Genomic DNA, 16,820 nt, shown 5'->3' with positions numbered 1-16,820 from the left:
GCTCCTCGTCGCCCTCCTCCGATTTCGGGTGGGACATGGAGGGGTCACATCTTGTGACTCATCCTCTCTTCCATCCCCACCCCCGTCTGGGGCCCTGGGAGGGAAGACTTAGAGACTCGGCTGTGGCTCTCCCGTTTCCACAGCAACCGTGCGGTTGTTTTTGCGAATCCACTTCAATCATCACTTTTCGCCCCAGACTGCGTGCGGCCCGGGGTCTGAACCCTAGGGTGGGGTACCGCTGGGAGCACAGCCCTCCCCCTTCCTCGCAAGTCGGAGAAGGTCAGCGCGGGCGGGCGGGGCGCGCTCCGGCTGCGGGGCCTCACTGGTCGTACAGTCCCCACCTGAAACCCCGCCTGCCACTCCGCCCCAGCGGAGCCAATCAACGTCCGATCTGCTCGGGATGAGGCGGGGCTTATGCAAATCCTGTCGCCTCCGAGAGACAGAGTGATACAAGAGCTGGGAGGCGGCTCCGGTACGGACCTCGGAGAGCCCGGCCGCCAGTCCGCGAGCCAGTCTCGGTCCCCGCGGCCCGCCGAGGCTCAGAGCCATCCTGCGACCCGGCGAGCGGCCTCAGGTAACGCGGGCGGGGCCGGGTAGAGGCCCTTGTCCCCTCCCCCTCTACTCTCCCTTCCCATTCTCCTCTCCTGCTCCCCTCATTCATCCTTGACCCCTGGTTCCCCCCATAGGCGGCAGCATCTGGAGGGCCGCCCCTGGGCAGGGGACTCCCACCCCAGTCCAGGCCCCATGGGTCCCAGGGAAGGGGGCCCAGCCGCCTCCTTACCCCCAGCTCAGGTAAGAACACCCACTGCTCTGGCCCCCCAGCTGACTCACACATACACACCTGGGGGTGTGGTGTTGCTGGTGCTTGAGGAGGCATCAATCACCCTTCTCCTTTGGAGATGGGTAATTTGCCCAGCATCATGGCAACCTCCTACCTCCACAGATAGCCCCCACCCACACATCCCCCCAGCAGCTCCCTGTGCACTTCAGGCCACAAGGCCGCTGCCCCCAAAGACAGCTTCCACCTCCACAGAGAGCCTACTCCCACTTCACACTGTCCCCTCCGACTGTCCCCACCTCCCTTCAAGCTGCCGGAGCTCACAGCATATCTGGAAGAGGAAAGAAGCGTCCCCCTCCCCCAGTTCTCCTCCTCACATTCTCTAATCAGCAGAACCACCCCACGATGGTCCCAGGGCTAGGAGAAGTCCCATGCTTGGCTTCTTTCATCCTGGCTGAGGATGAACCAGGGGCACCACCTCCCAGCACACCTGTCCATCAGTGTTGCCAAGGTCCCAGACTTCCCTTTTCCCCTCACTCCTGACAGGCACCAAGTTCTCTCACTCTACTTCTCAAACACTTCTAATTTGGATCCTCTCTGGCCTTCTTGCGCCCAGTCACTCCTGCTCTGCTATCTTCCCGCTGTTCCGCGAGGACCTGCCAAAGCTCCATGTGGACTGTGTCACTCCTTTCCCTAAGGTGGCCTGAATCTGGAAGGCAGAAGAGATGGGTTAAATCTTGCCTTTGCCTCAGCTGCTGTTTGCCTTTGGCCAAGCCACTTCCCTCTCTGATCCTTCATGAAATGGGGAAGGGGCAGGACAGAGGGTGGACTGGATGAGATGGTCTTGAACAGCCTTCCAACCCTGACATGCTCTGGTTCTGTGGCTGATTATGAGCAAATGGGACCGTTTCACACTTGCCGTGAACCGTTAGGGCATTTCAGAGAAGAGGCCTGAGTGGCGTTAGTCCTCACCAAGGGGACTTGTTTCTTACTCAGGCCTCCCCCTCCCACATGTTCTCCAGGCCCAGACCCCTTCTCAGCTGTTGGGAGTTCCTCCCAGACCACCAGCCCATGTGGCATGGACAGTTCTGCGGTGGAGGTGGTCACTATGGCCCACATCTTGTTTATCATGCCCTGCCCCTCATTAAGGACAGGGAGAGGACCTGGCTGCTGCCGCTATGGCTGCTGCTTGGAGAAGAGCAAAGGGAGGAGAGGAAAGAGAAAATCTCCTGACCAGGGAGCTGTTGTCACTATGGCAACCGTCTCAGCACCAGCTCCTCTGAAGCTGGGTGAGGATGTGGGATTATTGCCTCCCTCAATCCCTCCCACCCTCACCGCCTCTTCCTCATTTGAAACTCAGGACCCCGAGCTCTGCCCTCTGGAAGAAGCCTCTGAGCACAAAGGGGCCGTGGCTTTGTGTATGAGGCAATGCCATCTCCTTCACGGCTGAAGGGCAGCCCGCAAGCAGTAGGCAAGAAGCCTGCCCATGTCCAGCAGGGCCACAGCTCCAACAGAACACTCCATGCCCCCAAGGCCTTTACCTTGCTACTGTGGTTGGCCTTGGGCGAACCCTTCCTTTCCCGGGTCGGGGTTCCATGGTCTCTGAAGTGGGTGCAATGGCAGGAGAACACAGATAAACTAGAAAGCCCAACGCCATTCCGAGGAGGAAGAAGGGGGTTCTGCTCCTCTCATGGAACCCACCAAAGGACATTGATTGAACATCTCCGTGTTCCAGACATGGCCTTTGGGTCTCTGCAGGCAGTTCTGTGCAGACACAGAGGGGAGAGCAGGACCGGTGTGGGGCAGCTACAAGAGGGTAAACCTCAATGATGGGAAAAATGTTTTTCTCACTCTCTGAGTTGCCCCGAAGAGGACTTAGCTATAGGGGGAGGGGATAAGCTCTTTGCCATTGAGAAAAAGGCTTAAAGGACTTTTTTTTTTGGCTTGGGCCAAGGCTTAATACGAAGATCTCTTCCAAACTCTTCCAAATCAAGTTCCATTCTGGAATTCTAGAGCACCGCGTGAGGGTCAGAGAGTTCTGGAGTCTACACACTTGTGGGGCTCACTTTCACAGCCCTCAAATGCTGAATCCATGCTGTTGACTGTCCACTGTCCAGGCTGGGAGAGGCTGATTATAAGGAAGTGGGCTTCAGCCAGGCCTGAAGGCTGAGGAGAGCTGCATTAGCCCAGATGGGAGGAAGGGATATTAGGGGAAGGGAAAGCAGCTATGCAATAGGGACGTAGGTCCTGGCTGAGTGAAGACTAACTGGAAACCATATAGTTGTGAGGGGAGCAGTGGGAGGTAAGGCTAGACAGGTGGGCACCATGATGCCAGATTCTAGAGGATTCTAGAGTGTGAGGGGTCTAATGGGCATGTCCACCTCTAGCCTATATTTTCTGGGCAAAACCAGATATGACATTGTCTCAGAACACGGAAGTCAGAAGAAAGGCACTCCCTCTGAGACCCCTGAGCCCATGGGCATACCTTAGGCTGCAGTGTAGGACCTCAGCCTGTCAGCTGTGCCCCTGGCCCTGACTATGGGGAGAGAGAAGACATGGTGAAGGTTCTAGAAACACTTGAAAAGAAAGAACAACAAGACTTGGTGCCAGCTGGACCTAGGGAAAAGGAAGAGGGGAAACTAAAGGTAACTAAGATTGCATTTCGGCCCTGGGACAAGGGAGGGAAGGAAGGAAGGGCTGATGGAGAGGGAAGATGGCCACAGGTTGCGAGTGTCTGATTGTAGATGAGCGGAGTCAGAGGAGATGTTGGGCCATTCCAAGGGATGGATGTTTCCCAGATGTCAGATATGATGGCCTGAAGCTTGGTGAGATGGTCCCCCTGGAGCCAAGAGGGAGATCAGAGCTAGGGTTTTCCCAGAAGGCAGGCAGGAGTGGGGAAAGTCTGTACTGGACAAGAGTAGCCATGATTTGGAGAGGGTGGTCCAGGCAGGTGGCATGGACTCCGCCTGGGTGCTCATCTGGATTCTTCTACTGACCGGCTGTGTAACTCTGAGTGTTTTCTCCTTTCTCGGGGTTCCAGTTTCCACTAAAATAAGGGGATATCTTGAAGGGACTGCCAACTTTGACTGGCAATGTAAGAAAAATAGAGGAAATGAAGAGGGAGATATAGTCTCCAGTAAGCCTGGGACTCGATTTGGGCTGGGAATGTGACCCCAGGACATAGAGAATTGTGGGAAGGGAGCACAAGACAGGGAGGAGGAAAAGGGTGAAAGAAAAGCCACACAGACACCATGATACACACACGTACACACACACACACGTGCTCTGACAGATACGCAATCTCATAAAATGACGTGCTCCCACCCACATCCAGCCCCTTACACAGACACTCGGGCATGTCCCCCGGGAGCATGCTAGAGAGATTTCACTTCCCCTACTGGACACCTGTCTCTCTGGGTTCTCCAGCTTCCTTGACTATACCCCAAGACTTCAGTGTGTTTTGGACTTGGGAATGGATCAACAGAGGGGGAAACCTGTCTTCTTCTGCCCGTAGGTGTCCAAGAGTCATCCTTGCACCTAATGTGGCTATTTTAGATGGCACATTCCAGGTTCCTAAGATAGCATACCTCCCTCCCCACCGGCTTCTCTCTTCCCCCCCGGGAGCATGGAGGAGTCCTTATGCTCTGGGGGTGGTGAGCGGGGGAGGATGTTGTTACTCCCGTTGCTGCTTGATCTTCCTGTGGCCCAGTGGAGGAGGCCCAGAGATATCCTATGACTAACTTGAAGCCATGGAGCAAGGGAGAGGGTGTGACAGAGACCCAGCTCAGGTCTGGTTGTTTGGGGCACTCCTAGCAGTAAGGATTAGAAGCCACACTGACAGGCCGTGGGCTATGGATGTGGAATTCCTTCTGCTAACCTGATGGTTTCCTTTTCCAAGGTATCTTTATGACAGGCTACCCTGCGGCCGGGGTCTAATGCCCTTCCAAAAAGGCTAGACAGGTCAAAGTTACCTCCAGGGTCATGTCCTAGGAAACTCAGGCCCTGGAGGGATATTCCTCCCATGGAGGTCAGACAAGAGTGCCCACCTTGAGGCCCTGGCAGGGCCTCACTCCTGATGCATCCTGGGGAGGTCCTGTACCTCTCTGCAAAAACTGCCTCTGTCACAGGCCACATGAAGGGGCTTCTGTTCCTGTGGGGGACTGACTTTTCATCCTCCCCGAACCTGCTTCTCAACACTACCACTTCTCCATTCAGCCCCAAATCTAAGCATCTGCCTCAACTTCTCTGTCCCTCTCACCCCCACATTCGGTCACCAAGCCCTGCTGATGCCCCTCCTAACACATCTCCATCCATCTATGTGACTCCACAGCCTCTTCCCTAGTGTCACCATCTCTTGCCTGAACTATGCAGCTTGCCTCTCTCTGCTCTCTACTTGCCCCCACTCAGGCCATCTTGTACATTGTAGCCAAAGGAAAAATTCCTAAATGCATTCCTTTTCTCTCATCCCAGCATCTAGTTCAGGATCTGCCACATAAGCATTCTGTGTTTGTGGACTGAGTGCTATGTTCCTAGCCTTTGCTTTAAAATCCCTATGGGGGGGGCACCTGGGTGGCTCTGCCTTCTGCTCAGGTCATGATCCCAGGGTCCTGGGATCGAGCCCCACAACAGACTGTCTGCTCCGTGGGGAGCTTCCTCCTCTCTCTCTGCCTGCCTCTCTGCCTACTTGTGATCTCTGTCTGTCAAATAAATAAATAAAATCTTAAAAAAAAAAAATCCCTACGGGTATAAGCCAAGCTCCTTGGCAGGGATTGAAGGGCCTTCACAATCAGCCAGCTACCTCTTTGACCCAATTATGAGTTATTGAAGGCTGGCCCATATTTCCTTTATCCCCATCACTGGCACGGGACCTGGCACACACAGTCAGCCTCAGTAAAGGCTCAGGGAATGAATGACTAATGAAAAGCAGGATGAGTCAAGGTCGTCAGTGCTATCAGCTAGGACTTCTCTTTGTACAGAGGAAGGAGAGAGAGAAGCTTCCTGCTGGGATGGCCCTGAAAGCCTTGAGGAAGAACTTGGGAGATGGTGCCAGGGGGATACACGAGGGACCTTCCTCAGGTCCCGGGGCAGAGAAGAGCCTGTAGAGGCGGGTGGGGACCAGGGGCCGAAAGCTCTAAAGAGCAAGGAGAGGATTAAGACTTTCACAGGGTGTGGGGTGCTTTGCCAGGTGTACACAGGAGAAGGAGGATGAAGACTGAGGCATCCGCGCTGGTCTGGTCGGGGAGAAGGTGGGGATCTGAGACCCGGGGGTGGAGAGGAAACTTGTGTGAGGAGAGAGGAGGGGCTGCTGTGGGAAGAAGAAGTCCTGCTATGGGGGAGTTCGATGGGGGAAGGGAGACGGGACCTCCTATGGGGAGGAGTGTGAAGGACAGGGCCTAGTTGTAGGAAAGTGAGCTTGTTGAAGGTAGTGATGACAGGAGAGGACCCACCCTGCTGTGGAAGGAGGGATCCTGGCGGTGGGAACGTGAGGTCTGTTATGGGAGGGGTCGTTGTGGAGAAAGGGAACCCTGTCCTCTGGGGACTTGGGGGACAGCTGCTGAGGTGAGGGCCTTGCCCTGAACCAAACTGAGGGAGCCCATGTCCCCCAGGCCCTGCCATGGGGAAGACCAACAGCAAGCTGGCCCCAGAGGTGCTGGAGGACCTGGTTCAGAACACCGAGTTCAGCGAACAGGAGCTGAAGCAGTGGTACAAGGGCTTCCTGAAGGACTGCCCCAGCGGCATCCTCAACCTGGAGGAATTCCAGCAGCTGTACATCAAGGTGGGCGGGCAGGGAGGCCGGAGGCGGGGCCAGGGAACCCCCCAGAGGGCGGGGCAGGCGGGTGTGGGCGGGGTCAGTCCATCTAGGGAGCTCGCCGGACGGCCAGGGGGCGGGGCCACGCAATCGCGGAGACCCGCAGAGACAGCGAGGCTGTGGATTCGTCCCAACGCTCGGTTCACTCCTCAGTTCTTTCCCTATGGCGACGCGTCCAAGTTTGCGCAGCATGCTTTCCGCACCTTCGACAAGAACGGCGACGGTACCATCGACTTCCGGGAGTTCATCTGTGCCCTTTCGGTCACCTCTCGCGGCAGCTTCGAGCAGAAACTGAACTGGGCCTTCGAGATGTACGACCTAGACGGCGACGGGCGCATCACGCGCCTGGAGATGCTGGAGATCATCGAGGTGCGCGGGGGTGGATGCGGGAGGCCAGGTTGTGCTGGGGTGATGCCCCTCCTATTTTCGTGGCGGGTCCTCTCCAGCCCTCCCCAGGCACCCTACTGTCGGGCCTCAGGAGTGTCCTGGCTGACTCCACCTGTCCCCGCCTCCCGCCTGCCAGGACCCAGTGGCTAACTGGCATTGGTTGGGTGCGCAGTGTAGGACAAGCCTTGTGCTAAGTGCTTTACCCAGCAACCCTATGGAGTAGGTACTGACAGAAACCCCATTTTACATAGGAGGAAACGTAGTGTAATGGTTCTTTTTTTTTTTTAAATTTTTATTTATTTATTTGACAGACAGAGATCACAAGCAGGCAGAGAGGCAGGCAGAGAGAGAGGAAGGGAAGCAGGCTCCCTGCTGAGCAGAGAGCCCGATGTGGGACTCGATCCCAGGACCCTGGGATCATGACCTGAGCCGAAGGCAGAGGCTTAACCCACTGAGCCACCCAGGCGCCCCCGTAGTGTAATGGTTCTTGAGTCAAATCCAAGCACTCTTGACTTCAGAGCCCAAGTTTCTAATTCATTATTTTTTCAACAAATATGTATTGAGTGCCTACCGTGTCCAGGCAAAGTTCTGTTTTATTAGGACACTCATTCTATAGTGAGAAGATTTTATTTTATTTTTTAAAAAAGATGTTATTTGATAGAGCGAGAGAGAGCCAGAGAGCGCACAAGCAGGGAGGAGAGGGAGACACAGACCCCCTCCAAGCAGGGAGCCTGATGCAGGGCTCCATCCCAGGATCCTGGGACCACAACATGAGCCAAAAGCTGTCACCCAACTGACTAAGCCACTGAGGCACCCCAAAACAGTGAGAAGGTTTTAAAACAAGAAAACAACCTGTGCTATGTCAAGAAGTAAGTGTTACGAAGAAGATAGGGGAAGCTGAGTAAGGAGAGTGAGAGCAATGGAGAAGTCTATGGGGTGAAATTTGAGCATCAACCTGAATAAGGTGAGGGAGCTAATCATGTAAATGCCTGGGGGAACAGTGTTCTATGCAGAGGGAACAGTAAATGCAAAGACACCGAGGTGAGATTATGTTTGCAGTGTTCAAGAGTAGCCAGGAGGCAAGAGTGGTACGAGAGAAGTGAGTGAGGGGAGCGTGGTAGGAAGCGGTTAGGTAGGCAGCCAGGAACCCAATCACTTAGCATCTCACAGTCTGTCGTAGAGATTTGACTTTATTCTGAGTGAGATGGGAAGCCATTTACAGTGCTCTGTTCTCTGCGTGGAGAACAGACTAAGGGCGCAGGAAGGCAGAAGCAAGGAGACCAGTTAGGAGGCATCCACGGCAGGCCAGTCAGGAGCTGATGGAAACAGCAACTCTGGGGAAGCAGCGGAAGTGATTGGATATGGGACCTGTTGCGAGATTTGAGCTTGCAAGAGTTGCGGAAAGATTGGACATGAGAGAGAGCCAAGAATGGCATCAGGGTTTTTGGTCTGAACCAGAAGGATGAATTTTCTATTTACTGAGACTGGGAATGCTGGGGGAAGAGCAGGCTGGAGGTGAAGAGATGGGTGGTAGACATGTGTGGTATGAGATACCCATTACATATTCAGTCTTAATGACCACACATCACCTTCCAGTATCCTTGCCATTTCCCATGTTCTCCCTGCCCATCCCCAACCCCCTTCATTCACCCCAGATCATTCCTGCCCACTGTGAGTGTTCACAGTTCCCCCCTTGCCCCCCACCCCCACCAGGCTATCTACAAGATGGTGGGCACCGTGATCATGATGCGCATGAACCAGGATGGGCTCACACCCCAGCAGCGTGTGGACAAGATCTTCAAGAAGATGGACCAGGATAAGGACGACCAGATCACACTGGAGGAGTTCAAGGAGGCGGCCAAGAGTGACCCGTCCATTGTGCTGCTGCTGCAGTGTGACATGCAGAAGTAGAGGCTGGTGAGGGGCAGGGCCCCTGGCCAGGAGGGGCGTGGCCACCTCCCAACCTGATGACCTCTCAGGGGGAGGGGTACTCTAGCCTCACTCTCTGGCCCACCCACCCCTCTGCCCAAGCCCTTGCTCCCCTCAGTTGAGATCCTTGAGGGAACACCTCACCCTGGAAAAGAGACAGATCCTCGGGTATTCTGTGGTCTAGCCCCACCCCGTCTTGGCCCAGAACCAGCATCCTCTGGGCATTAGGGAGATGACTTTTGCCCCAAGAGGCAGGATCGAGGAAGGGGGGCTGCAGGTCTGCTTTGAAATTCTGTTCTCCTGGGATTACGCTTTACAAGATGTGATCTCACAGATCCCAGTTAAAGGGCCAAAGTGGGTCTGTCCTTTGCTGAGGACCTAAATTCCTTGAAGGTGGTCTCTGCCCTGCCCCCTTGACTCTACCTGGCCCCTCCGGCCCCAGCCTGTGGAGCGTTCGTTCAGTCCTTTCTTCACCTAACGTTTATTGAGCACCTGTTCAATGCCAGGCATCTCTGGGTGCTAAGGTTATGGTAGTTTACAAGACACATTCTGTGCCCTCTGGAAGCTCATAAGGGAAGAGAGGCAAACGTCCAGTGGTCAGAGTCTCAGATGGGAGCATGGCACACAGCTGAGCAGCGGGTGTGCTGAGGCCAGTTAGTTTGAAAGGAACCATGAAATACCTTCAGCTCACCTCCACCCGGAGCTGCAGAGGGATGAAATGAAAGGTATTCAGAAGTCTAGGAACAGTTGTGAGTGGAAGGTTTAAGAAACACTGATATTTGTGTAATACTTATTTTTTTAGTACCCTTTAAAAGAGCTAAAGTCATTTTATTAGTTTAGGATATTAAAACATACTTTATATTACTTGGTTTCTTGTAAAATGATTAAATGAATATAGAAAATTCTAACTTGGGGAGTGGTGGGGAGGGAGAGCTGAGAAAAAATGAGGGAAAATACCAGCAAACTTACCAAATAACACCTCTTATCAGACTAAGTCCTGAGGCATCACCATCAGCAGCTTCTGCTGCTTCCTTTTTCATGACCTTTTTCAACTCGGTGGGCAGCTCTCTCATCGTGCACTTGCTCTGGCTGGATGCTGACTGCGGAAACAGAAAAAAACAAGGTTTGCTAAGAGTGAGACAAGTGTATCTCCTACATCTTGGTAGTTCCTTTCTGGATTTGGTCTTGTTTCAAGGATGGGCTTGTTCTTTCTGCTACCGGAGCAGAAGGAGCTAGAAGAGAAACACCCAGCCACTGTTTAGGTTGCCAGACTGCATTTATGGACCAAATGTCTCAAGTGCTGGGGACGTGCTCCATTTGCAAGGCTCTTCCTAACCCCAAATCCTCACTGTGCCAGGTAAATTCATCATCTTCCAGGTGTACTGGCTTTGCTTTCTGCTTTTCTGATTTTGGGTTAGTGAGCTCTACAGCTGCATGCTTTGACTGCCAGAAAACTTATCTTCCTTCTTCAAGCCTTTCACTTTATTTTCTCCTGTACTTGTGATCAGAAATTAGCTTTGATGTGCAGTGGCAGATTTCCTCTTGAGCTGCTGGTGAAAACAGTCTTGTACACAGGTGCTGTCAGCCCAGGGTAGGAGCAGGGAATGATTGCTGAGTCAGCGGGGTTGGATTGTATCTCCGGGAAAGAGGAAAGGCATGCCTCTTCTGGGGGCTCACCTGTCCTCCCTCTCTGAAAGTGGAAGCTCTTGGGGCTGCTGACCTTTGGTCCCAAGCTCTATTGGACCTTCCTTCTTGCTGCCCTTGAAGGTAGCAAGGCCACTTAGTTGCCACTCTCTTTCTGTCTTATGCCTATGACCAGCCATGTGGTGAGGCTGGGAATTTACATCCTCAGGCAGGAACCAGCAGGTTTTTATCCAGTAATGCCTCAAGGAATGTTCCATTGCTCTGAGGAGTGGGTCATTAGGCGTATCTTGTGCTACTAGTCAGCACCACAGATACATAGATACTCAACAGCTTGGCTGAGCTGAGACTGCCAGACTTTTTACCAAGTGGGGTTCCCATCCCCCAAATGTTGAATCTAACCTGATTTACAATCGCACAGAACTTCACAGCTTTCAGAGGCTTGCTTGATCTATTCGATCACACTGTATCCTCTGGCCTGGGGAAACAGAGATTTTCATTCCCTTTCTCCAGACTTGGGAAGTGAGGCACAGAAAGGGAGGCTGCCCTTGTGCAAGGAGGGTGGCACAGGCCAGGACTTGAACCCAAGGCTTTAAGAGGGTTTCGTCTTTCAGAGTCTCTCCCTTCTCATCTCTCTGACTCCGAGTCATACCAAGTTGACTGTGGGGCAAACTAAGTTAGTTTTGGTCTTTGACAAGCTTCCTGCTAAGAAGTTTCTGAGGCAGTGGTCTTCCAAAAAGAAATAGGATCTTGGTTGAACTCCTGACATTTTCGAGCATCTTGTTGTCTGCTTCTGGGCAGCTCTGCCAACGGGTCAGTGCTGTCCTGGGATGCCTCTGACTCAGCACCCTGGAAGCATCTTGCTCTATCTTTACCACCATATTCCTCCCTAAGAGAACTGTTTCTGTTTTTCTGCAGCAGGTGGGCAAGTCCTATCTGTGAGAGCATGTTTGATCACCAAGATTTGGACATATCCCATGGCCAAAGATTCACACCCAGCGGTGTGAACACATAAAGCCAGGCTGGGAACCGAGACCAACATCTTGTTGATGAGAAGAGACACAGGCAGGCCAGATCTTGCTCCCACATGCTCCTGGATGTCCCAGGGACTGTGTGCTCAGGGGATCCTGTGGTAGAGCACTGGCCCTCCCTTGAGAGGAGAGGCAGGCCTCTGATCTCCGTGCCAGCTCTCAGGGACTTGCCATAGAGCACATGGAGACATTGAATTATGACTGACAGAGACACAAAAATATACAGAGAGTGAAAACAATGATATATTCAAACTCTCCTTTTGAAGTTTTATATCTTCTTGCAGCAAGTCTGAATATATATGAATTAAAAGGTTTTAGAATCTACCTCCTAACTGCATTCTGTCCTTCATCCTTTTGGACTAACTGATGAGCCGCTTATTTCTTATCTCTAAAAACCATCAGCAAGGTCCACTTCCGATGGCTGCTCTGGTCCTTTCAGCTGTAGTCAGGGTTCTATAACTTAACCTTGAAATCAAAAGTTAAGAAGATGGAAGCCCATAAGCAAAGGCACTTAATCTTTTACTGACAGTTTCTAGAGGTAGAAATTCATCCTGCTGCAGAGAGAGAGAGAGAGAGAGAGAGAGAAGGAGGCAAGGGAAGAGAAAGGAAAGAGAATGAGAGAACAGCTGGGGTTTCTACACAGGGCAGTAAGCTGACACTGTAGATATTTTTACACAAAAATTTACTAAAACAACAATTTTCCTGAAGATCTGCCCTGGGTGAGGTTTTGTTCTGACTTTAGAGATCACTGTGGAAGAAAGAATATAGTTCTTATGTATTTTATTTATCATTTTTGAAAAAAAAATCCTTCAAATCCTGTAATTGTGAAGAAGTCTCAGAAAAATATGGAATTTTCTTTCTGAAATTTTCAAGGTTTTTCTTTTACCTTTGCCAGAAGGTGGGGCAGAACTGGGCCTCCCAGGGCATATGGCCCTTCCTACTTGGTGGAGGCTGTGGGGGTGTGGAGGCCTGGGGGGAAGGGGGACCTGGGTGCCAGAGGGGGGGCATCCCAACTCATTCTCTAGTGTGGCCCCTGTCCCTTCCACATGTGCTGCTCCTGGCTGTGGCTGCAGAGACTGTCTTCACTGTTCAACCCTGTGCTGTATGGTGTGTTTGTCACTGACCGTGAATAAAGGTGTGACCATGCTGAGGGCTCTTGCTCTTCTGTAAGCTGAGGTAGCCCTAGGATACAAGACAGGGGGAGAAGAAGCCTGGAGGGAGCTCAACAGTGGGGGTGCCTCAGGAACCTCCTTGGGCCTGAGGGCCTTGTTCTAGCAAGGACTCTGGTTATGTGGAACAGAGACCCACTTGAGCTAGTTCAGAGAAAGGGGTGAGCAGATTACAAGGGGCCCTGAAGAGGGAAAATCAAGAATGGCTTGGCCTCAGAAGGACTGGAACTGACAATAGGGCCTCACCCTTCTCCTTTCTGGGCCTCTCAGGCTCTCCTCCCCTCGGCAATATTTGCAGCTGTGTTCTTTTCCTCGGTTTCTCTTCAGACTTCCTTGGTTTCTCTGCAAAAGCGGCTGCATCCCCAACTCTGTATCAAGACTTCCTAGCAGGGGACAAGTCCCCACTGCACCAGTTAGTTTCAGTTCTCAAGCAAAAGAATCTGACTGGTTGAGCTTGGCTTATGGTGGGAGCCCTTGGTCCATTCATCAATGACCACACCAGGTGCTGAAACGTGGGCTGGTGGGCGGAGCAGTTTCCCCAGAAGGGAGCCAATGGCAGACAGCATTGGATGTAGTTTCTCCCTCCGTCCAGTGGAAGGCGTCATAGAGCCCCAAGGAGTGAATAGTGGGGAGTGGGGAGAAAGGCCAGGAGCCAGGATTACAATTAATTAAGCTATATGATGCCTTTTGTGCAAATTAGGAAAAGACACCCCTTCTGGGTGTAAACAGCCTCATAAGAACACAGCTGGGCCAGTGGATGGCACCTTTGGCCTAATGAAAAAGTATACCCGTTCTTCTGAATAAACACAGCCTTGTCATGCCATGGTGCATGGCTTGGCAAGTGAAGCATATCTTGAATTTCAGTCCCACCTGCCCTGCTGGTGGAGGGTGCAGTGTGTTACCTGTTCCGCCGTCCCCAAGGAGACCAGCCCAGGCCCTGAGACCTTCTGGAACGGAGTTGGTGTTGGAGTTGGTGTTGACGTGTTTTTCTTAGAATACCAACTCCCACCCCCACCCAGCACAGTGGCCAGAGAGGGACTGCTTGTTGCAGGGAGCTGGGGGCAGTGGCAGCTGGAGGGGACTGCTTGCTCCTGAAACACTCAATTGCATTAACAAGGATTTTCTCAAGGACGCTTGGAGGGGGCCAGCTTCCTTGGCAGGAAGCAATTAGGACAGAGGAAGGAGGCTGACCTGCCCTCAGGGCAGCCATAAACCTCCGGAGGTGACTCAAGAGCCTGAGAACTTGGGGCTGCTATTCCCAGCTGAAGCCTTGCTGGGGGAATCGGGAGGCTTGTTCCCTACCTATTGGGGTGCACAGATCCGGGTCCTGGGTTACATCCTGAAAAGTACCCTCCTGGCCTTCAGCACCTCTGACACAGGTTGGTCTGCCTCCTGCTTTCAGGCTTGCCCTCCATGCCATCCAGGTGTCCCCAGAAATCAGAGTGATCTTCCTGAAGCGCAAGTCTGACAGTGTCAACTCTCCGAAATCTCCACTCTTCCCTCAGTGTGAGTGTGATAAGCTTCCTAAAAGTCCCTTAAGGCCTGGGTGACCCAGTCGGCTAAGCATCTGCCTTGGGCTCAGGTCATGATCCCAGGGTCCTGGGATTGAGTCCTGCATTGGGCTCCCTGCTCAGTGGGGAGTCTGCTTCTCACTCTCCCTAGCCCCTGCTCCTCCTCTTTCTCTCTTAAATAAATAAATAAAATCTTTAAAAAAGAGAGAGAGAGTCCCTCAAGGTCCTACAGGATCTGCTTGCCACCTGTTGACCTCCAAAGCCTTTTCTTCCCCTACCTCTCCAACCTCCCCATCCTTCACCCTGCACTTGGCCTCCCCATACTGCCCTCCATTTCCCTAAGGCATCTTTCATGCTTCTGTACTGGTGTGCAAGCCATCGCCTCTCCCTGAGCCCCCATTCCCTATCTCAATGATGTCCTTCCCTGCAAAGCCTTCCTAAAGCTCAAATAATGACCCCTCTTTCGAACACAGTCCATGATAGATACCAAACAGTTTCCCATGGGATTACCTGTCAGCTCCAGTTTCCAGTTTAAAGAAACTGGAAGCCAAGTCTCCAGCTTTAAAAAAAGGCAAGGAAATAAAGGCTCAGGGAATGGCAAGAATACAACTTGAACTCGGGTCTTCTAACATCAAGCCTACTGCTTATTGTGCTTTCTGTGTGGGGGAAGGGGAGAGCAGAGAAGGGTGAAGGGAGCCTTCATGGAGTAGGTAGCTTCTGCCCCAGGTCTTGATAAAGACCAACCAACAGGCACGCTGGGGCAGGGCTGGCCAGATGAGCAGTTCAGGTGCGGAGATCCTGGAGTCATGTGCAGAAGGGTGTGTTCCCGGCTTATCCAGCTGCAGAAGAGCTGAACCCTGAGGTTCAGGTTCAGCTGAACCTTGAAGCGCTGGCCCAAGTTCAGCAATGCAGAGCCAGGGAACCCCTGCACCAAGCCCGTGGTCGGAGGTGGCAGAGAAGATAGAGGCAATGGCCAGAAGCCTAATAGAGAGGAAAGAACAGTCTAGGATTGAGTTAGAACCCTTCCAAAGAGGGATCTAGGGAGAATTCTTAAAGGAACTGAACCCAGAGTCAGACAGGATCCTTAGACAGAGGCTTAGTCATGTCCATCTAGATTGGTTGAGATTTTTGGTTTCAAAGGAACAAAACCCAATTCAAACAAGCTCAAGAAAAAAGGGAGACTTATTGGCTCCTATAATTGGGAATTTGGGCACTGCTGAGGCCAGAGGCTCAGTGTTACATCCTCTCTTCCTCTCTCCACTTCTGCTTCTCTACCTCTGTGACCTCGCTGTCTGCTCTGTATGGGCTTCTCCCACGTTCTTTTGCCTGCCACAGGGAAAGATGGGTTCCCAGCTCTCGCTGCCCCAAATTAATAACCCCAGAGAAGAGCCAAATCTCCCAGCAACCCTAAATAAGAGCACAGGCGGGTAGCTCAGCTGGGGTCCCAGGCTCTTTCCTTGTTCAACTGCTATGTCCAGGGAAATAGGGTTTCCGATTGGTCAGGTCTGGTTCACATGCTTACTCCTGTGACTGGGGAGGCCAGGCTCCTGAACTACAACTACCCTTGAACAATGCAGGGATTAGAGGCACTGACCACCCCCTACCATCGAACATTCAAAAAACACACCTATACATTTGGACTGCCCCCAAACTTCATTCTTACAGCCTGCAGTTGATGGAAAGCCTTACTGAGAACTAGTGGATGAACGCAGATTTTTTATGTTATATGCATTATACACTGTATTCTTACAGTAAAGTAAACCAGAGAAAGGAAATTGTTTTAAGAAAACCATAAAGAGAAAATATATTTATGGCACTATATATATATTTACTGAATAATTTATTTCAATGTATTTATTGAAAAAGTCTGCATTTAAGTGGACTCACACACTCCAAACCCATCTTTTCCAAAAGGATAGCTGTAGGAGAAGTGGGTGGGAAGGGTTGCTAGTCAGACAAAACCAGTAGCCACCAACTTTGGGGAGGCATTAGTTGAAGTGATGTGGAGAATCTCACGGGACTTTAGTGATGAACATTATTCCCCGGCCTCAGGTGGAGACTTGGGAAGCTGTCTGGACCAGAAGCAGCTCCCTGCCAAGGCAGCATGGTCTCTCTTTCAGGGGATCGCTGCTGCCCTCTGCACAGCTTTTTCCATCTTTCTCTGCTGATTGGCTAATTCTGCTTATAGAGTTTTTGCCCCTTCTTACCCTCATGTTGCACATGGCCGCAGCCTGCTGAGGCTCACCCAGATCTCTGTGCAAGTCACATTGCCAGAGGGTAGGCAGACTAGAGAGGGTTTGGAGCCATCTATGGAAACTATCAAGTCTGAAGAAGAAATATACCTACCCCGATCCCAAATTTTATTATTTCCCCCTTCCTCCCACAAAGCTTTGGTTGGTCCCCCCAGAACATGGTGGAGGCTGGGCATATCTTTCCATTCTGTACCCCCTTCCAGCCAGATGCCTTCCAGGCTAAGCCAGTATGTTCTCCTGCTGCTCCCACCCACCTGTGCGGACTTCTAGGCTCACACAGAGATGCCCCTTGTCTGCTTCCTGACCTGTACTC

General features: G+C 52.2%; 1 protein-coding gene across 1 annotated transcript; it reads left to right on the top strand.

Annotated features, from left to right (window-relative positions):
- The first annotated feature begins 414 nt into the window (after nt 1-414).
- On the top strand, nt 415-12,721 carry HPCAL4 (hippocalcin like 4). Its single transcript, XM_044237900.1, has 4 exons — nt 415-574; nt 6,385-6,554; nt 6,741-6,956; nt 8,688-12,721. The coding sequence occupies exons 1-4, from the start codon at nt 415-417 to the stop codon at nt 8,883-8,885; spliced, it is 744 nt and encodes a 247-aa protein (XP_044093835.1). The 3' UTR covers nt 8,886-12,721.
- Nucleotides 12,722-16,820: the final 4,099 nt, after the last annotated feature.

Source organism: Neovison vison, chromosome 2, assembly GCF_020171115.1.
Source record: "Neovison vison isolate M4711 chromosome 2, ASM_NN_V1, whole genome shotgun sequence".
NCBI lineage: Eukaryota > Metazoa > Chordata > Mammalia > Carnivora > Mustelidae > Neogale > Neogale vison.
The sequence above is the reverse complement of the archived record's forward strand: the minus strand, read 5'-3'. Positions and strand labels throughout refer to the sequence as shown.

Excerpts from the sequence above, each read along its gene's own strand:
- HPCAL4 (XM_044237900.1), top strand. The coding sequence starts at position 415 with ATGCAAATCCTGTCGCCTCCGAGAGACAGAGTGATACAAGAGCTGGGA. Across the intron at positions 6,555-6,740 it reads TCCAGCAGCTGTACATCAAG|TTCTTTCCCTATGGCGACGC; the intron begins GTGGGCGGGCAG and ends TTCACTCCTCAG. Across the intron at positions 6,957-8,687 it reads AGATGCTGGAGATCATCGAG|GCTATCTACAAGATGGTGGG; the intron begins GTGCGCGGGGGT and ends CACCCCCACCAG.